This window comes from Limanda limanda, chromosome 7 (assembly GCF_963576545.1).
Source record: "Limanda limanda chromosome 7, fLimLim1.1, whole genome shotgun sequence".
NCBI lineage: Eukaryota > Metazoa > Chordata > Actinopteri > Pleuronectiformes > Pleuronectidae > Limanda > Limanda limanda.
This window is the reverse complement of record NC_083642.1, coordinates 5919060-5940993: the sequence shown is the minus strand read 5'-3', so window position 1 is coordinate 5940993 and position 21934 is coordinate 5919060. Positions and strand designations below refer to the sequence as shown.

General features: G+C 42.3%; 3 protein-coding genes across 3 annotated transcripts; all 3 read right to left on the bottom strand.

The window, feature by feature from the left end:
• Positions 1–428: 428 nt before the first annotated feature.
• LOC133004767 (syntaphilin) lies at positions 429–2499 on the bottom strand. The gene is made up of 4 exons (XM_061074282.1): positions 2456–2499; positions 2233–2361; positions 1873–2022; positions 429–1713 (listed from the first exon to the last, which is right to left on the bottom strand). Exons 1-4 carry the CDS (start codon positions 2497–2499, stop codon positions 429–431), a joined length of 1608 nt encoding a protein of 535 aa, XP_060930265.1.
• A 4997-nt stretch (positions 2500–7496) lies between these two features.
• On the bottom strand, positions 7497–12987 carry rad21l1 (RAD21 cohesin complex component like 1). Its single transcript, XM_061074122.1, has 13 exons — positions 12841–12987; positions 12231–12360; positions 11258–11357; positions 11032–11135; positions 10431–10538; positions 9991–10092; positions 9799–9903; positions 9226–9455; positions 9031–9109; positions 8765–8889; positions 8540–8650; positions 8243–8317; positions 7497–7676 (listed from the first exon to the last, which is right to left on the bottom strand). The coding sequence occupies exons 1-13, from the start codon at positions 12985–12987 to the stop codon at positions 7497–7499; spliced, it is 1596 nt and encodes a 531-aa protein (XP_060930105.1).
• Positions 12988–18378: 5391 nt separating this feature from the next.
• Positions 18379–20291, bottom strand: opn7d (opsin 7, group member d). Its single transcript, XM_061074286.1, has 5 exons — positions 20201–20291; positions 19931–20093; positions 19505–19632; positions 19069–19403; positions 18379–18861 (listed from the first exon to the last, which is right to left on the bottom strand). Exons 1-5 carry the CDS (start codon positions 20289–20291, stop codon positions 18379–18381), a joined length of 1200 nt encoding a protein of 399 aa, XP_060930269.1.
• Positions 20292–21934: the final 1643 nt, after the last annotated feature.

The following is a 21934-nucleotide window of genomic DNA, read 5'->3' as shown; positions in this document are numbered from 1 at the left end:
CGACTAATCATAGACTTTTTAATGTTTTTTATGGTGATATGATTATGATGAAATTGGAGAAATATTCCGCAGCAAACAATTTCTCTTCCTCCTATTTTTTAAATAAAATAACTCAGTAGTTTTCTTCAAATAAAATCCAGGTTGGGGCTTTTGAATTCAAGCAGGAGAACCCAACCACATGGTGGGTGACATGCAAATTGCAATAAAGAGAAAACCATTGAAACTGCAGGCAGTAGCAGTCAGTACAGTACAGTTAATTAATGCAAATATTTAATAATGTACAACTAATCATCTTGTCTAAGGCATGTCCACAAACCTACAAGGGCTTTAATCTAAAAACCTAATCAGCAACATGACTATAACTAAAATCTGATGTCAGCATGTTGCTGCTGTGAGGCCGGCCGAGGTTAGAGGTTGTTTTCCTAAAGTCAGATTGCTGATGTTCCGTTCATGTCCGTGGGCCGGCCCCCCCTCCCGGCCCCCTGCCGGCGCAGCGAGTGGAGGGCCACGGCGCAGCAGCCTCGGAGCAGCGAGCCGATGTGATACACCGGCAGGACCTCCCGTGGAGCCCCCCGACACAGCCACGCCATGGTGGGGACCACCGGCACCGCCAGGGCCAACAGATCCACCAGGAAGTAGCGGCTCCAGTGGCACAGCTGAGGGGAACGCCCGTCCTCTCTCGCTCCTTCACCTTCCTCCCTGTCGTCCTCCTCCATCTCCAGGACCGTGGGCTCCTGCCTCACTGGCAGTGGAGCTGTGGGGTGGGGTTGGCAGGTGTGTGGCTCTGCTGGGGTCTTCACCGCCTCCTCCGGTGGTTCCCGTGGTAGCGTCTCTAAGCTGAATGAAGGAGGAGACGCAGGAGGTAGAGACGATGGGAACAGATGAGGTTCTGAGGGGCTGACGTCTGCTGTGGGCAGAGAGATGACACTGAGTTCTCCTGCACTGCTCTCCTCACACAGCCAGGTCATGGTGGGGCTGCAGGCCCGGGAGCGGACCTCCGGCCTCCTCTCTGCTGCAGGAGAAGGAGAAGGAGAGGGGTCAGGGACTGGGACTGGGACTGGGACTGGGACTGGGACTGGGACTGGGACTGGGACTGGAGGAGTCACTGCTGTCACTGGGACCTCCTCCTGTGGTAAGTGCAGGAACAGGTGATGGTGGGGTTGGTAGGTGTGTCCGCTGCACCTGCAGCTGCTGCTGAGCGTGTGGCAGGAGTGTGAGACCGGCAACACGGCCCCCCCGCTGCACAGCCTTTCATAGGTGGAAGAGCGGGGGGGGCCTCGGGCGTGGCCCGGGGGCCCCGGCTGCTGCTCTGACAGGAGGGCCGCCTCCAGGAGGAGGTGGGTTTGTCCCGCTGAGCGAGTTGCTCCACCCGCCTCAGGAGCGTTGGGGCTTCGCTCCAGGTGCAGAGCCTCGCTGCTCATGCGGGTGTGGGGGGTGCTGCGGCTCAAAGTGCTGGCTGGTGAACAACCACAGGAGCGAGACCTGCCACAGGGCCGAGCTCCCAGCAGCCCCGAGTATGGCTTGTGGTCGTGGGGGTCTGGTTCCCGGACAGTGGGGGTCGACCTCCCTGACTCCACCACCTCCTGGAGGTGCAGGATCTCCTTGCGGGCTTCCTTCAGAGCCAGCTGGGCCTCCACCCGGTGGCACTCCTCCTCGATCCAGTCCTCCTGCATCCTGTACAGCTGGGTCCGCAACTCGTCTATTTCACAGTCCCTGACAATGTGGGAAGAAGAATTGAATAGCAGATTAATTAACTTTTTACTTTCAGTCATTTATTTTATGCAGAAACCAAATGTGTGAGTTTAGTGAACAAGAAACGTATCTAATATTCTCATTAAACTTGGCAGGTTGTGATATGAAGGAATGTCTCACCTGTGCTGGAGTCTTTCCACATTCTCCCTCAGCCGGGCTCGAAGGTGTCGTATACACACCTCCTTCTGCTGCAGGGGCGTGAGGTACTGCTCCGGGGTCGGGGGCCTGATCCCATGGTTGTCACTGCAGGTTGTGTGCTTTGCCTGACGCCTGAACAAAAACACACACACACACACTTAGCTTTGTTTAATCACACGTGAGAGCTGACAACTGTGGCAAAGAAAGATAGATAGATAAGATATAGCTGATCAGTTTAAGGCAAACCAACCCAATGACCCTTCAATAATTGTTTAATGATCAGTGCCCACGGTAATAAGAGTGGACAGGGGAAGCTGATGTTGTTGAATCTGTATATCTCACCTGGGTGTGGTGGGATACGTCCGAGCTATGAGGGTCTCCTCTGCTGCCCGGCCCAGCCCAGGGTACGTCTGGGTACTAGATGTGTCGATGGAATATTTCGCGCTGCCGCCACCGGTGCCGATCGAGCGCCTTGAAGGGGCGACACCAAATCACACACATTCACCGAACATGCAAACCAACTATGTCATGCAGGAGTTCAAGAGGAGAGGCGAGACAACAGTACCTGCGCTGACCAGAGGAGGGCTTCCGACTCGGAGTGAGAGACATTGATGACCTCCAAGTCCCCACCGGTGTCTCTAGAGAAAGACGCTAGGAGCCCTCACAGCCAAACTGGGACAAGTAGAGGAAGAGAACCAGAGAATCAAGGACATGGAGGATGATAAACAATGACAAATATACCAAAACTAGAAGGTCACTTAGTAGAGCGTATACCTCCATTGAGATTTACCAAAACTTGTATTTATATTATAATTCTTCAGACTTAAAACTAACAATAATAATCCTAGATACGTCCCCTGTTCCAGATCTGCCCCAAAAATGTAATGGCTATTTTTATTGTACTTTCCACTTCAGCAGCACAAGAACACTTCCCTACTGGACACTGACACAATCACATCATTGCATCCCATTCCTGTATCTGTATATATATTCTCCGTATGTGATTTATGTATGTATATCAGTGACGTGTTTTAAGTGTTAACTGTATAAGCTCCTGGATGTTCTAAATTTCCCTCGGGATTAATAAAGTATCCATCTATCTATCTATCTATCTATCTATCTATCTATCTATCTATCTATCTATCTATCTATCTATCTATCTATCTATCTATCTATCTATCTATCTATCTATCTATCTATCTATCTATCTATCTATCTATCTATCTATCTATCTATCTATCTATCTATCTATCTATCTATCTATCTATCTATCTATCTATCTATCTATCTATCTATCTATCTATCTATCTATCTATCTATCTATCTATCTATCTATCTATCTATCTATCTATCTATCTATCTATCTATCTATCTATCTATCTATCTATCTATCTACCTGACCCATAAAACATCCTTCCACCAAGTTTCATGCTAATCCGTTGAGTAGGTTTGGTATAATCCTGCTAACCAACACATAGACAGACAAAATGAAAACACAACCTCCTTGGTTGAGTTAACAACTGGAGCCAAATGAATCCGCACCATTCAGTAAAGAAACAAGATATTCATTGTACGACAGGTCGTCTTCTGCCATGATGTGCTTCTTCACCCAGTGACAGTAGCGTGATGAAGGATGACAGCGAAGGCGAGCAGCAGATAAAGCCTCGACTCTGTGCTGACACAAAGAACGAGTTCACAGTCCGTGCAGCTGTGGCTCTGAGCTGCGTCTGCACAGCTGCAGGGAAACGTGTCAAACCTTCACATTCACTGGAGTCAGAGGGCAAGGGAAAGTGGACACGCTGTGGCTGGTAAAGTGAGGAGGAGTCACTGGGGTCAGATTCAGTAGCTGGTCTCGCAAAGTCCTGACCTGCACGAGTACTCTGATGACACGAGAAACTTTGTCATCCATGCTTTTCTTCCTGGGCTGATTAAAACCTGTCCTCCTCTGTGAAAAGAGCTGAATCCTCGTTTTTTTCTGCAAAGATGTTCCAAAATGGCACAGACACTTAGAGTCTAAATAGGTAAGTTGTCGTGATTCAGCCTATTTCAGTCCTCGTCTCGTTGTTGTGTCTCTGTTTGCATCACAGCCAACATGGACAAGAGAAGGAAAGGAGGAAAGTTGTCTAAGGAGATGAAAGAAGGAAGGAATTACCTCTGACAAGGAGGTTATGTTTTCATCAGTCTGTGATTAGCAGCATTGCACAAAAAGCACTGGACAGATTAGCATAAAACTCGGTGGAAGGAAGCGATATGACTCAGGGAAGAATCCATTCAATCTGTGCACAGATCTGGATCAGGGGGCACATCCAGGATGATTGTTTTTAACTTTCTTTAATAATGTGAGATAAAATGTTTTCTGAACCAATTCCCCTGAGAATAATTCATGGATCTTGATCAAAGCAAAGTCAGACATATGAAGTGGCTCAGTAATGTTCACACTGTGGTGCTGCTTGATTGGATTTAAGAGAACTGTTGGGCCTTGATGGAGCTTTGTTCTCTACTGAATGACATTCTAGTTGTTTTTTATTGTTGTGGGATTAGTTGACAATGAGTGCAGAGTTGACATTTGTTTTTTAATTTTTTTTCTGGCTTGCTGAATACACTGATGGATATTCTGGATGACAAGTGGCTAACTCAAGGCTGCAAGATCCCCTCCAACAGCTCAATGATCACGTGGCCTTTAGCTGCTGATACTATGAGGACGTTTAATGTTTCATGAGGCTGTATTGAAAACTGACCCCAAATTGAAAGGGAGAACAGTTTGAATTGTGTAAAATCAACAGTGGAAAACTTCCAAATAGAAACAAGATCCTCCAAGATCAAGATACAACAGAGTCCTGTCTCACTATCAGTCGATTTCTGAATGAAAACACAGGAAGAAACCACATTTACAAGAGAAACAACAAATGTTGCTAAGTCACAACGCTTCTGGGTGAATCTCCCATCTGAGCTTTTTTGGTTCAGTCACATCAGCTGTGTGTTCACTGAAGGAAAAAAATAATAATCTGTATCGAATAGAATCCCTGCTGGGACACATGGAGGACGCTCAGTCCCTGTCTGTCCAACAGAAATTAGATTATCCAGGAATTATTATCAGATTGCCCAGTGTCAGAGAGCTGTCATGGCTCCTCCAACAGGAGAACAACCAGTCTATGATAACAACCCAAAAAACATGGAGCTGAAATCAGGACATTGTTGCACAAGAGGAAAAATATATTGTTGAGGAGCCTACTCCAGTTGAACATCTTTGGAAAAACGCTGAAACATCTGGATCTTAAGTAAGTTCACAGGTTGCCTACAGGATATTCATTATTTAAATCCACTCTTGCTTCCATAAGCACAGCACCACTTATATATTTCATTAATTCATTTAACTGCAGGATGTGATCATAGGGAAGCTGCTGATCTGGGCCTGGATCCAACCTGCAGGTGGATAAACCAGTGAAGAGGCTCCAGACACAGACACACCGAACCAGCATCGTCCTATATTTACATTCTAGGACAACGAGACAGGAAACCTCCGCCTCGTCTCTTCTGGCTGCGCAACAAGTGGCAGGTCCGTCATTGGTGAGAAATACGCAATCGTGTTACGTAAGTGAGAGAGCCTGTGTTTACTGTGGAGGAGGAAGAGGAGGAGGAGGACGAAGAGGAGGATGGAGCAGGCGGAGAAAACTGTGCGTAAAGATACGCAGAAATAATAAATCAGCTGGGGATGTTATGATGAATAGAAGTTATAAGGATGACAAATCTTCATGGTATTAAATTAAAAATGTTACCTAGAATGATTGATGAAGATGATGAAGGTGATGATGAGGATTCCAGCAGAAAGTCTCATCTCTTCTTTGAGTCTCCAAACAGGACACACACAAACAGCTGACTAACACAAGTGTGTCCCCAGCTGTGTCCCGATACACCAGGACGACAACATCTCCCTGGTCCTGAAGACTCAGCCTCCATTAAACATGAGAACTCTACCATGTCTGCAGGTGGAGGTGGTGGAGCTTCGTCGTGGAAGAGCCTCGGTTCCAGCCGGTGGTGCCCGCAGGAGGAGGAGGAGGAGGAGGAGGAGGAGGAGGAGAGGATGCTCAGAGTCCATCCTGCAGCCATGGAGCCCGGTGATGAAATGAGGCTTCTGCTGCATCGCTGCCTCTTAAAGAGACAGAGGAACAGCTCCACTGGGCTGCAGCTGCGGGACCAGTCCGATGAGGTCGGTGTTTCAGTGCGAGGAGCAATGATGACAGAGGAGGTGAAGTGGAAGAAGTGCAGCAGAGACAGAATGAAGTGTTCCCTGAACTCCACAGGCCACAGTTATACAGCTGAGTTGTTCCTGTGCAACAGAAATACACGAAAAGCTGTATTTTGTTGTAGAGATTCTTAATATGTCCTGTATATTGTCTTACTGTTTATATTGTTGGCAATAAAAAGAATTATGTCCATCTATCCATCCATCATCTATCTGTGTGAATGACACACAAGTTCTAACAATTTGTCACCTCATAAACAAATATAAACTATATATTATTTAACAGGTATGGCTGGGCTCAAAAACTGCAAGTCCAAAAGATATACATAATTTCTCATTGTTTTAATTCTAAAGGTTGATTTTAGTTCCTGAGGGAAGGTCGTCTTTATGAGCATCGAATGACTGACAACAAAATAACTATCAATAAGTGGTAATAATTGTGTTTTATTACTCAGCCCTATTAACACATCACATTTGTTTCCGTGGAGAAAATCGCCCAATTTTCAATATTGAAAAAATACTGAATATAACATGTAGTCCATTAGAATAACCTATATATGAAGTGAGCTGTATGACCCAAAGCTCAGAGACATTAATGTGATGTTAGTAAAACAATAAACCGTAAAGAAAGTCAATATTCAGTCTTCTTGGTGGAAAATATATTTATTTTACTTCCTGTAACAGAATACTGTTAAACATATATACTTTTTTAATAGGAAGTGTTGAGAAATAAATAACTCATGGTCGTTAACCAACAATAAATCCTTCACTTTAAAAAGGAATTCATTTTCAACATTTACTTATTATCAAAACGTCAACTCCATCACACCTGGTGCACAGCAGGTCGAACGGGATCTTGAGCTTCTGCTTTTTTAAGTTTGACTGTTTTAAGGAGCAACAGTCGGGAATAAAGAAAAACTGAACAGGTAGGAAAGTGCTGTACTAAAAGATCTGTATAGGAACAGCTGCATAACCTCAGAGGTTACTGGAATAAAATGACTATTAAAACAATAAATAAACTCAGAGGATCTTTGAGATCTTCACTTAAAAAGATTTAAAAGCTGTGGAACCCGTTGCTGCTGTCAGGTGGCGTGAGATGTCGGAGACGTAACACAAACAGGGTGACAAAAAGGTTTCAGACAAAATGTTCTTTCATTAATAAACTGCCCCATTTCATCACAAAGGAACTGGTGCCAAGAACAAGCGCAGATAATATGTACAACCTTAAAGACACACAATCATATATCAATATTTCATAACATTCTCCATCCTTTGCTTTTGTCGTGAGTGGGAACCAGTAGAACGAAGTCTTTAAACGTAACCATGAACCAAAGCTGGAATTCTCTGACGCTTCTTTGTGTTTTTACAAATCGTTGAACTTCGGTCCCGGCGTGGCGAGGATGTCCTGGTAGGCGGCGCTCTGCTGCAGGTGGAGAGCTTCTTCCTTCTTCAGGACCAGCAGGCAGAAGAAAGTGGTCGATGCCCGGGAGCGATTGCCTCCTTCACAGAGCGCCTGCAGGCTGAATGTGGTATCACCGCTGCTCTGCACACACACACACACACACACACACGATAATTTAATTTCCCAGCATCATCCCTAACCCTGCCCCGCCCTCCTCATCTTTTAATCCCTTTCAGCTGTAGATTTTCAATGTTGCAAAGAGCACCAGCTCTACCTCACATACGACACACACTGTAGATCTAAATTAACACAGTTTACATATAACATGGATAACTGGAGTTATTACCTCTGCCAAGGGGATTATGGTTCAGTCTGCATTTGTCTGTTAGTCAACCAGTTACACCAAAACTTGGAAGGATGCAGTTTAGCTCAGATCTGATCATTTGTAGACAGGGGGCGAGTTCGGGATATTTCTTTGACATAAAGAATGTGAGATATGCGTTTATGAAAGCTATTCGTTTTGTTTGCATGTTATGGGGACTGATATCTATGAGTTTGTATATTCGGTGAGGATCCAAATAAAAATCTGTTTCTAATGAATTTAATAGGGTTTCGTAGTGTTGGGGCTTGGCGTAGGTATAAGCTCTTTATAAGTATCCCCTCTAGCTGTGATACTCACATCTAATCATTTATTTTTAGTCTCTTACTTTCAGGCTGTTCAGAAGCGCGTGTGCTTGCCTGCTTATCCTCCTCTCCTCAAAGTCCTGGCTGTCCAGCATCGACTGTGTGTTAGAAAAAGGACCATAATTCACTGAAGGGCGCCGGGCACAGCTCCAAGGCAGCATGTGAAATTAATAACCGCCATCTGTCAAATGCTGATGGATTGTTGCTCGTCTACGTTCACATCCAATTTCACAGATAACAACGCATTGTTAATTCACTTTCACGGCGAAAGAGAAGGTCGGAGAAAGCTGGAGTTTGACAGCGTGTGTGTTCAGAAGCACCTGAGTGTGCAGGGCCGTGGATTCGGTCTCCTGCTCCATGGGAGACGGATGGACAAACATGGAGTCTTCTGAGGGAAGTTCTGGATAAAAGATCTCCGACATGTTTTGATCCTGACAAACACACAGACCCACAGATTATAAACTCAGAGTAAAATAAGAGAAAATAGCATTGTGGATAAGAGACTTTAATCTTTTACTCTATACACCAGAGATGCACCCACTTACTTGTGGGTGATTTGAGTCGTCCTCATGCAGGTTGTTGTTCAGTTGAACTGTCGGCTCGGTGTTGTCGACCGATGAATCCATGACACAGATGTTTTCTGAGGTGAGGGCGCTGATGTCCTGCTGAACTATATGAGACATCACAATGCAGAGGGGATGAAACAACAGGCCGAACAGAAGACAACAAACACTTTCCATGAATTAATAACATCAGAATTCATAAGGTTTGATGGGTTTCTCACTGCTTGCATGTGTGTGTGTGTGTCTACCTTCATGTCTGTCCTGACGCATCTCCTCAACCTCCTCACACACAAAACCCTTCAGCGGGAAAACACTCTGAGCAAAGAGCTGCAAAGGAAAATAGATATTAAAACTAAAAGCAGTCATTTCAACGCCACGTCCACCACAGATGATGAATCAAATTGTTTTATGATACAAAACCAACATCCCAGAGATCATTTTACCTCCTTTATCTGTGGAGCCGCTACAGTGGAACATGTCTGTGCAAAAAGTTTGTCCGCCCCCCCGCTCTCCTTCCACTGCATGAGCTGCACGGTCGGCGGCGCCATGTCCAACGGGGCGATCAAATCTGAGAAGTCACAAAGCTGCTCGCTGATAGATCTGTTGCTCAGCTCTTTGATCTCGTCCACGACCAGCTTGCGCTTCCTCTTTCCCCTCTTCTTCTCCGAGTTTGCTGAAGACGAAGAGTAAAGTTTCTTTTATTATTTATTTATTTACAACGTATAAGGAAGGTTATGGTTAAACTGTAAAATATGAGGCCTCTATTACATTTCTTTGTGAGGGTTGAAACGACCATCTTAGGAATAATTTCAGTATTGGACATTTTACTCCCTCTTATCATTACTACTCCCAGAATCCACATCATGTATAGATTTATAAGCATCGTGGATTGGGTTAAGTCTCTGAGGTTTGATCGTAGCATTTCTCAGAGCACCTGAATTTCAAATGAACTAATGGTTTGAATCATATATATTTGACAGATAAAGAAACACAGTGAGGTGCATGTTTGCTCCTACGAGTGGTTGTCACAGGCTCCAGGGCAAAGGCCTCCTCATCAATGATCAGGCTGGTCTCATTCAGTGTCGAGGTCTCTCCCTCTGCTGGATCTCTACTGTCAACATCTGGAAAACATATGGAGTCAGAGTTTAATAATGTTTTTGAATGCAAATGTCTGTGGCATTAAAAATTTATCCTGATGAATGAATCACCTTGAGTATAATTGAGTGTGGAGTTCGCTGGACTTTCGTGTTGAGGCTCGTCTGACAGGAAGTTGGTGGATTCATTGTGATCACTGGAGTGTATCAGAAAGTCTACAAGGTCGGTAAAAATAAAAAAAATGATCTGGTCACTGAGGAGAATCACCACAGATCATGATGTTTTGATGAGTAAAAATTGAAACTGTGGAATATTCTTGCAACAAAGCTGCACCACTGATGGAAGAATGCAGAACAATTGTTGTTTCCACTGCCCCCAAGTGGTGAATAGAGGATACAGCATGTAAACTGGCATGTGGTTTGGGAAAATGCTGCATAAGCCAATTATCAACAACAGTGGATCAAGTTGAAAAAATACAAACACTGCTTTTTCTTCAGTTCAAAATGGTCGATATAAAAATATTGGCAAAAAGTGGCCGATTTACAATAACTACCAAGTAAGTCGTACGCTCTGTCCTCATCTCCAAAGGCGTCTCCGTGTTGTGCCAGGCTATGGAAGCTCATATCCAGCAGGGAATTCTGGTGGCTGTTGGACTCGTCTCCTACAAATCAGAACAATCATCAGGATGGAAACACAAACAAACTATCAAGTGACAAGTCTCCACAGAAAACCAGCTGTAAAGGAATTGATGTAATTTATTGTTTAATTTCTTTTTTAGTGTTTGGGGCTGTAATTTCTCATTAATGTTACTCTTCCAGGAGAGTATTTTTTGGTAGTTTGGGATTTAGTGTGGTAGCTACAGAGGCACATGTTCATCATACTGAAGAAATTGTGTAGCTCATTTATTATTCATGAAAAAGATATATCCGGCTTTGACTACACCAAAAATACTTCACTGCTTTTGGCAGAGTTAATAAAAAAAAGGATTTGTTGACAACATGGAGAATATCACCTGATTTACCTTAACATGTAAGCCTAACTATAGTAGAATTGTTTAATACAGAAATAAACTAATGCTAAACAAACTGAATTAAAAAGCAAATAGCAACAGCACATCAAATGAGGAAGCACCATGGAACCAAACTGGTTCCTACCAAAGTCTGCCAGGGTCAGAGTGTCTTTTCCAAAATCCTCCTTCAGAGTGATTTCCTCTGATCGGCACTGGTTCAGTGAGTAGTGGTCCACAGCATCTGTGTTACTGGTGTCCCTGTATGAGGAGAACAGTGTGGACAAAGACAGAACATTTAAAGATCAGGGTTAAAGAAACAAACAATGAAACCAGAACATAGACGTGCTGGGGAGCAGGAGGAACCTTTTTACCTGAGACGCGGCAGCTGGGCATCGAAAGAAGTGAAGTCTTCTATCAAGGTGATCGCCGTCACTGTCGCCTCGAGCCCCTCGACGGGCAGATCTGTCTGACCTGGTGTGTTAAAGGAAAATAATGAAAATCAAGCAGTGCAGTTGGAAGTTGTAGAGATGTAAGACAGACGGAGGTTAGACCAGAAGAGATTTTAATATATTCAACATGTTCATTCATCCTATGCATCCCTATTTAGCAGGATTACACAAAAACTACTGGACAGATGCATTGTGGGTCCAGAAAGAAACTGTTAAATGTTGGTGCAGACCGAAATCATATCGTGAATTTTAACAACACTTTTTGATGATTTCTCAAAGAATCATTCATGGACCTTGGGGCTGATATGTGACTGTGTGCTATTTAGTGCAAACCTTGATCTTATGGATTTAAAACGTGATTCCACAACGGGACTCCTGGTGCTTGGATTGGGAGATACAGTAGATAGCCCCTTACACATCTTTAATAGAAGTTAGAATGTGTAAGTATTGTTAAGACTGGGCTGCTTATAATCTGTGTTTAAATGTGAGCTTGTTATCTGTTCATTTTAATTTGTTAATTGTTTGGCTTAAAACATTTCCCCTTCATGAAGTGTTTTTTAGGTAAAACACAAAGATATTCAGTTTACAATGTTTTTAACCAGTTAAAATGATGAAAATCCTCTAATTTCTGATGCTTAAACTATAAAATGTTGCTTAAACATGACAGTCAATGATCAAAATATTTTACTGTCAATGGACCGATGATAGTCTAATATTTTCAGATCCATATCCCAGTAGGTCTTAGGTAAAGGCAGTATAAAAAAAACACAGGTGTATGGATACAGTAGATATGCGGTCCTATCTCTACTCCAGCTCTCATTTCAACCAGTGCAACACACAACCCAGGTTTACAAACATCAGCTGACACACACACATTGTGTATTGGTGCAGTTACCTGGTCTGAACGCTACTTTCATCTGAAGCAGGGCGTTGCTGCAGTCTGCAAACAGGTACTTGGTTTTCCTGGAGTAGATCCGCACCACACCGAGGAGCAGGTGACCCGACGTGCGCAAACCGATCTTCATCTACACAAACACACACACACAAGATACATTTACTGTAAAGATATATATTTAGATGTATATATTTTATTTTCTATTTTAAATTTTTGATATTCTATTTCATTGTTATTCTATTTTATTCTTTTTTATTCTATTTTATACTATTTCTATTTTTATTTTATTTTTTGGGGTTGAAATTACTGAGCATTGCTTAAAGAGAGTGTGTGACCCAAGCATTTCATTGACAGTGACTACTTCATGTTATCTCTGTTCATTTGACAATAAAAAATCTTGAATCTTGAATCTTGGTCCCTCACACATGCACAGACACACTACATGCAAAAGGGGGGGAATTTGTCCTCTGCTTTTGACACATCTGGTGAACACAACAGGACACACAGAGCAGTGGGCACCAGGGGGCAGATGTTAGGGGAGTAAGGTGCCTTGCTCAGGGGCACAAACACACACGCACACACACAGACACACACACTCTCACACACACACCTTTGGAGAAATTATGTCTTGTATCGTGTCCTCCAGGTTGCACTCGAACACATGGGCCTTGGTGAGCTTCCGGTCCCAGTGAGCAGCTAGCCAGATCTTAGCTAGCGGTCCACGCTTGGACGTGAACAGCTGCGTGTAGAACAACATGTCCGGAAGTGGGGGGGGGAGTGACACCTGTCAAAACCACAGGGACATCAGAGACAGTGTTATGCTAATGTTAGCTAGCTTCGTTAGCTAACATGCTCGGGTTAAACCACAGTCTATGGGTTAAACTCGGCTAGCTCGGTGTCTGCTAGCTTACTTCAGGGAAATGCTAGTTTTTATTTTTAGTTGTCGGCGCAATGGCGGCGGCGGAACACGTCGTGTCGCACTTTGAAGTAGAAATGAACATTGTTTATGTTATTAATTCGTATATAAGTCTACAGAACAACAACAACAACAACAACACATCTCACCTGAGAAAAGAACCGCGCGTTTTTGACGTGACGCGTCACCGCAGGAATAACAAGGATCCGGTGAGTGCGCTCTTGTTTTGAAATTCAAACTTTTTTTCCCTGATATTTACTTTTTAAAGATAGAGCAGATGTTAGTTCGTATTTTGTAAAAGTAAACCCGCCGTATTATGTGTGTTTTGTCCCATGTTTGTTGTGTGGTGCTGCGTGTGATGACAACTGTCGATACATGTATTTTACGCTGAAGGGGAAAGTTAAAAACAGGTGAAGTTCGGTGCTGTCGAGGAGCGTCTACTTCCTGTGACGTATTTATAAGCGGGTTTATGGAGCTTTAATATTATTATTATTATAAGAAAGTGTCACATTGACGCTATGTGTGAGTCTGTTTGTTCACAACTTCATACAAATTACATACTTTTATATTTTTTACCTCGTTCGGACTTGTCTGCTGCTGGATCAATAAAGTTTTAACTTATCTTAAATTGTTCTTAACTTATCATTTTCTTTTTTTTCTCCTAACTTATCTTCATCTAAAGTTATCTTTTTCTTTTCCTGATATTTATATTGATTTTTATCCCTGTCTTTATCTTATCTTATATTTTTCTTTTCTTTTCTTTTCTTTTCTTTTCTTTTCTTTTCTTTTCTTTTCTTTTCTTTTCTTTTCTTTTCTTTATATTTATCTTATCTTATCTTCTCCTAGCTCATCTTTTTCTTTATCTTATCTAAACTTATCTTTTTCTTTTCTATATATTTTTCTTTTATCTTATCTTTAAATCTTTATCTGATAATTATCTTATCTTATCTTTATTTTGTGTTATATTTGTCTTTTCTTTGTATTTATCTTATCTTATCTTAATATCTTTGTCTTATGACTCATTTTCCAGGTGACACATTGTGACATGAGAGAAGTGATGGATATTGATATAGTTCAATAAGTCCAGCACTCAAATGACAGATACCTTGTTTCCAGCTGTGGGCCAGACTCTGTGTTTGTATTAAATGTGATCGGGGATCTCATTCCAGATTGTTTAAGTATGAAAAATGTCTTTTTAATATCTCTTGTCTTGTTGTTGCAGTCTATCCATGAACTCCAGGTGCTCAAGAGCTCAGGAGAAGAGAAGTTCAAACCACAGCTTTTAAAAGAAACTTCCCAGAGAAGAAGGTCAGTTTGACACATGCACGTAAACCTGTTCACTAGTTTTTCCATTTATATGCACTAGAGGGCGTCAGGGCATAAACAGGTAGTCACTGAGATACTGACTCAGAAACACAGTGAGGCCTTCTACACATCTTTAATATAAATTAGAATATGTAAGTATTTTTAAGACTGGGCTGCTTATAATCTGTGTTTAAATGTGAACTTGTTATCTGTTCATTGTAATTCGATACATGTTTGGCTTAAAAAATGTCCCCTTCATGAAGTGTTTTTTTTTTATCTAGAACACAAAGATGTTCAGTTTGCAATGTTTAAACCAGTTAAAATGACGAAAATCCTCTAAATTCTGATGTTTAAACTATAAAATGTTTGTTAAACATGACAGTCAATTATCAAAATACTTTTCTCTCAATGGACTGATGATAGTCTAATATTTTCAGATCCATATCATAGGTTTTAGGTACAGGCAATGCAAAATAACACAGGTGTATGGATTTTTTAATAAGTTTCGAACATTAAACAGATTATTTCATCATTTGTTTCCATGCATCATAACTAGATTCACTTTGATTAGAGAGTGTGAGCGTGAACCTGCTAGATACGACTGTGGACGTTTCAGCTATACGTCGTTTAGTCTCTCTATCTCTCTCTCTCTCTCTCTCTCTCTCTCTCTCTCTCTCTCTCTCTCTCTCGCTCTCGCTCTCGCTCTCGCTCTCGCTCTCGCTCTCTCTCTCTCTTTCTCTTTTTCTCAAAGAGAGCGAGAGAATTGAAGAAGGCCAAATGGTTTTGTGTTTTGCGGGACTTCATGTCCAAGGTGGTTCAGCAGTATAAGAACAGCCAGTTCTGCAAATCAAGGTCTGCTTTTCATAAGAGTGAGAGAAAAACCAAGGATATATATATAGAGAGAAGGAGACTGGGTCTGTAAAGAGTCAAATCAGATGAGAAATAAGATGAGGAACAAAGGAGCAGGAGAATAATTTTTATATTTTTTGCTGTATGAGCTCCACTGTTATAATCTCTGAAGGGAATTTGAATTGAAGCTGGTTTATGTGCAGGTGCTGTGCTGAGTAAACTTTCACTCCATCTGTTTCCATCTGTCTTTATAAATCTATTAATCCATCTTTTAAATACAAAAATGTCTGATCTAGAATCCCATAAATAAAAAACTAATGGACGAGGTAAATAGTTGATTTAGATAAAGTTTGCAAGTTTTGATAACTGTTTTTGATTATTCTGCCAAAGTCTCTAAATATTTTGTGCCATACCAGTTAATTGTATCTAACTAGTCATTAGTTAATTGTCTCAATGCTTCTCTGTTGTGTTGCCAGTGGAAATCTGATCCTCCAGGCCTTTGTTTAACCAGGGGAAAATAGACTATTGTGCATGAAAGTCAATGTCATGCATCCCTATTTGCCGGGGCTCCCTGCTGACTGGAGGGTTTTTTATTTATTTCCTCTTGCACTTATATTGGCGGATCACTTCGGTAGATATAGATATACATATTAAAGTTTTGTGTTTCCAAGATTCAACACCCGATGGGCTTTTTTCTATGTGCTTTTTGGATGCACATGCATATTATCTTCAAAGGGTTGGCAGCCCCCCCCAGCTGTAGCTTTGCTGTCATCATGATTTCGGCCAGTGTGCTCAAAGATGCTCCTCTGAAAAAAAAATAAAAGTCTCATTGGCAAACAAACAAAGATAAGATAGAGCCGCACTAAAATAGACGTACTACTCAAGAGCGTCTGCCCAGAATCAGCTTCCAATATGGTGAGACATCAATTTAAACATCTTATTAGTTGTTCGGATGGTTGTTTATTGTTTACATTGCAGAATAACTGTTGTACCAAGAGTATTAAACCAACAGACAGACACATATGGAGACAAATAATTAAACGGTGATGAATAGTTAAGTTCTCTGTTGGCTCTGTTCATTTGTTGGATTTTAAGCAAGATTACGATAAAAATACTGAATGGATTTTCATCAAAAGTTTACTGCAGAACTTGGTTCCAGGATTTAGTATGGCTCAGGGAAGAACTTTTCAAATTTGGGTATAATAATTTAGAGATATTTATAAAAAATAATCTGCATGTGTCGTTGCTGATATCTATGAACAGCTGGAATATGACGTGGATCTGTTTCATGTTTCCTTTTTTGTTAATTAAAAAATCAAGTGAGATGTGTTTCAGCCTTTTGAAGTGTGGCACACTAGCCCAGGAGTTTTAAACCCACCACACCAAGGTGCTGCCAATCAGGCCAATTCTCTCCAGTGTAGAAAATTAGTTTGCAAATTAGTTTTGAACGTGGTGTGCCCTGAAGCTAATGAACATCTTCCAAAGTTAGACATGAAAAGGAATCACTCAGGTGTATTTTATTCATCTAAATCATATTTTCCTTTTATAATTTGTTTGATGTCTAAAAAACCCTTGACCTCCCTCTAGTTTGAAAACAGGCTGGAATTCCAAATCAATCTGACAAGACCTGTTATGAATGTTTTTTTAATTCATCAAATATAGCTGCATAAGACAGAGTACTTTTTTGCTTTACATATAAACATGAAGCCACACAGCACAGTACCACAGAAAAACGGAATTGAATATCTGTCAATATTTCCACCTACTTTGGAAATCCATTTTTGACATTTCTTTTAAAAAAGACAGTAGAACTTCATCTGCTTCCTTTGTTTCCTGTTTTAAAAAAGTACTAATGGTCCTAAAATACAAGTCAATTTGAGTAAATGCAGTTTTTCATTTTTTTTACAGAACATGAGCCCATTTAATATTTATCTACTAAGGTCTAATCCGGGTTAATTTAAGATTTGCACCCAAGTGGTCTGCGGAGGAGAGGGGTCCAACAACGTACGTCTGAATCTCTTTCAGGACTAATTCTTAAACATGAGGGGAAATTAACCTTGTTAAACTTATTCTAGTCTTTCGTCAGGTTCGATTTCCCCCAGAAATGTGTTAATGTCTACGGTTTTATCAGACTGAGTAACCATGGGCGACGTGGCACAGTCGAGCCTCGACTTCATGACAGATACTGAATCACTTGGACCCTGTAGGTTTGAAGTGGCTGCTAATGTTTATTGATTCATTCCTCACCACATGACAGCTCCCCAAAGGAGAAGCTAGAGTCAAAGTGCACATTTAATAAACTTTCCTCAAAGAGGTTCCTATCACACTGATTTATGTTCAAATATTTTCCGGTAAGTTTTGTTTTGTCAAGTTCTTTTAAATGTGCTATATAAATAAATTTGACATTGACATTGCAGTAGATTCCAGACATCCATAGAAACTCAAGTCTACAGCAGTTTGATGCAAAATCATTTTAGGTTCAGAACCAGTTAAACATCGTTAACACATACAGGTAGTTACATTTCTTTTATAAAACTGGATTTTGATTTGTTGCATATTATTCTGTTAGTCCTGCAATCACAAGAACGGCTGCAAACAATTTCTTCACCTCAATTCTATGGATCCTTTTCCTTATTTGTTTTGTGTGCACCAGTTATTAAACACTAATTATCCTCACGTTGAGCTCTATGTTCCTGCTGTTTGTGAAAGATTCTCGGTACTTTCAGAACTTTGAACAGAGAGCAGCTGTGTTGCTCATTCGCCTCATGAACCTTGAAGCCAGCAGGAGTCCTCTTGTCTCATTTTCTGCTCCTGCAGAATCCTGTTGAGTTACAGTGCAGTAGAAAGAATCGGGACATGAGGCAACACAGAGGAAGGCTTCTGAATATTATACATTTTCTGTGGCATAACTCCTCTGAAGATGAGAGCACATAATTAATTTATGGGAATCTCGGGCCACATTGAAGTTCCTTGTAAGTGTTGTCATGCTGTAAAGTCCTGGTGACACACACATAGTTAAAGTTGTGCAGGCTGTTGTTGTTTTGCTGTCTGTTTGAGCAGCTCTGGTTTGTCTTCATTCTATAGGAAGTCCGCCTGTGGTGAGGCTGAGAGCTGGCTGACTGTCACCTCTCTGCAGGTGGAGCCAGTCAGGATGCTGGCGGTTCTCTGGGCCGGTGTCACGTGGCCCAGCGCTGCGTTCTCAGTGCAGTGCAGACACGCCCCGTAGCTCTCTGGCTGTCCGTTTGAGAACCGCGTGGATATGCACGTCTCCTTATTGTGCTGCGAGTTAGATTCCAGGCGTTCTCTCGGATTCGACTGGGGACTTCCTTTGTAGATCCTCTGTCGTAACATGGACGTGTCTCTGTAGAGGCACTCGCGGAAGTTGGGTTTGCACAGCAGGTAGACCACAGGGTTGTAGATGGTGGAAGATTTGGCGAAGATGGCGGCCAGGGCGAAGGCTGCAGGAGGAACTCGTGTGGCGTCTCCGAAAGCCGCCCACATGGCCACAGCAGCATATGGGGTCCAGGCGCCCAGGAAGCCGATACACACTGCTACTGACAGCTAAACACAAGAAGCACAGAAACACACAAACAAGTCATGCAGAAGAGTTTAGTGTCACATCAGTGGAAAAGTAAAGCTGGAAATATTTAGTATCATCCCCTTATTTAGGATTACAGACATAAACAGATTAGAAAGCTCTTTATACGCCGAAAACTGCAAAACCTGAAGTCAGGGATGCTGCAGCGACACACACTCGTATTCTCTGACCTTGACAATGAGAGCGTGTGCATTGGTGGTCTTGGTCTGCGGTGACACATGCTGCTGGACGGCCTGACGCGAGCCCCGCACTGTCAGCAGGATGAAGGTGTAGGAGAGGAAGATGACGGTGCAGGGCAGTGCATAGCAAAACAGGAAAAGGCAGACGATGTAAGACAAAGCTGAAAGCTCGTGGTTGGGTGCATGCCAGTCGATGCAGCAGGCTGTGCCGTAGGGCTCGGCACTGTAATGTCCCCACTGTGCCAGGGGCCCCACGGCAAACACAGACGCGTAGCACCACACTCCAACCACCAGGAGGCGGGCATGTGAGGAGGAGAACTTGTTACCTGAGCAGACAGGAGAAAGAAAAGATGCTTTTGTAGTTATTGTGGTTGTTTTTTTGTGTTGGCAACAACGTGCTCATGGGTTCAGTTCGACATCCGCTCACCGTGGTTTGGGAAGCAGACCTTAAGGCAGCAGACTAAGGAGAGGGCGGTGAGGTTGGTCAAGCTGCACAGACCAAACAGAACTCCGCACATGGCGTAGAGCTGACAGGTCATTTCTCCAAACAGCCACCTGTGTGCACAGAGGGGGGGGGGGAGGGGTGATGGAGACCAGGGCTGCAGCTCATGATCATCTTCATTACCTCTGATAAGGGAGATTAGGTTTTCTTTACTGTTTGTCTGACTGTCAGCAGGATTATACAAAAATTCAGCAACGGATTCTATTGAAACCTGGTGGGAGGAGGAGGGGTGGGGGGGTGGGCTAAAGATGAACCCAGTTTTATTTTTATTATAGCCAGTGGTTGCTAATTATTGTTCAATGACAATTTAGATTGACATTGAGATTTTAGAAAAGAGAGACCGGAGGGTACCTGTGTGAAAAACATGATGGTATTGCCAAGGGGAATAAAGACAGCGTCATCCCAAGGTCACTGATAGAGAGATTGATTATGAAGAACTCTGCCGGCTTCAAGGTCGACCGCTTGTGATACGCAACAAGTAGCAGAATGCAGTTTCCCATGAGGGACAGTACACCTAAATAACAAAAAAAAGAACGAAGAGATTGTTCAGACGGGTCACACATGTGAAGAGACAGCGGAGGATCAACATTGCAGAGGTTCAAATGTTGGATGTAGACTTACAAAAGACGCTGTAGATGGAACCCATGAAGAAGTCGTGCTCCTTGGAGATGGTGGAGGCAAACGCAGCAGATGTGTCTGAAGCATTTCCCATCTGAAATGTCAACATTAGCACACACACACATTAATTGCACACCATGCAGTGATCGATGAATTTGCAGACACTCGATACTTCACTGGAGATGTTGACAGCTAGAATGAAAAGGCAAGACAAGTGTATTTGCATGACACATTTATCATAAGTGCTTTACTTAAAATAATAAAAGGCTTTGTGACTAAATGTTAAAGCCACATGAGACGATACAGAAAAGAAACAAATTGAGTTATAGAGAAAAGTGCACTGTAAAAAATTAGTAATTGTTTGATGTAATAAATAGCAAAAATGGAGACTCTCTTGATTTACAAGAACTTAGAGTTGCAGCAGAACTGAAAACACTCAAAAGGAGCAAATGTATTGTTCCCTCCTACAATGAGGTTATGTTTTCATTTGCGTTTGTTGGTTAGTTGGCAGGATTTTGCAAAAACTACTTGGCCGATTGCCACGAAACTTAGTGGAAGGATTCAAATTAGAACAGGAAAGAGCCGACTACATTTTCGATGCTGATCAGGATCAGGGGGAGGATCTCGGAATTTCACTTTCCATTGATTTCTAAGAGAATGATTCATGCATTTTGCCCGAATGAAATAGGCTTGTTTAGGGGCTTAGAGTTATATTTATGAGTCTGTGCAATTTGGTGCCGATTCAAAATACAAAAACCCTGTGAATTCAAATGTGATTTCACAAGGAGAGAATTGGGCCGTGTTGAATTACTGCCTGAGGTCAGTGTTTGAACATTTGTCCAGTTTTGTTTCTAAAGCATCTTAAATCTGCTCTATGATTGTAAAGTTCAAGCTGTTCTTTGTCACTGTCCCTGTTGCTGCCTGCAGGATCAACTGTAGAAATTAATGAAAAAGCTTTTTCTTTTTCTTTTTTTCTTTAGATAAAAATAATCCTCCACAAAAGATGAGGACAATTCAAGCAGGATTGACAGATGGAAAGAATTTGAAAGACTGTGCCTTTCAGGATTTACAACAGGACGGTGAGATGAGAGATTAGAAGCCTCACAACAAACACAGCTAGGATTTGGATAATGTACAGTCAAATTTGCTGGGTAAAAAAAAAAAGGAAAGATGGTGAAATTGCAGGTTTGTCCTCAGACGACACACGGAGGAGTGGCAAAGATGCAACGAGCGAGTGTGGTCGTTCTGCCTGGACGGAGAAATTCAGGGAGAAATTCACCTAATAGAAGACTCCTACCCGTGTCCTCAGCTGGAGTTTAAGCATCAGTTTGAGACACTCTTACTCCCTGTTATGAGCCACACTCGTAATCTAGGCAATCAGTATCTTCTTCTCAGCTTCCTACGAACAAGAAGATGATTGCTATTCACAGCATCGCTCTGCTCGATGGAGGAAGGAGAAATGAAATGAAATCCGAGGAGGGAAAATGGTACGCGGAGACGAATCTGGAGCAAAATTTGAAGCGCTGTCCGAGATGACGCAGAAGCAATATTGACTCTCAAGGTCTTAAGCAGTCACACAGGATAAGGAATGAGGCTTCGTTACTATGCAAGCGTGCACGCCAGTCAATTAGGAAACGTCTAGTCGGTCTGAGTGGAGGAGCCTCGGCAGAGTGAAGTCGTTAAGACCAGTTTTAGTGCCACTCAAGTCCACTGCTGTGTCAGCACATTAAGGATTCT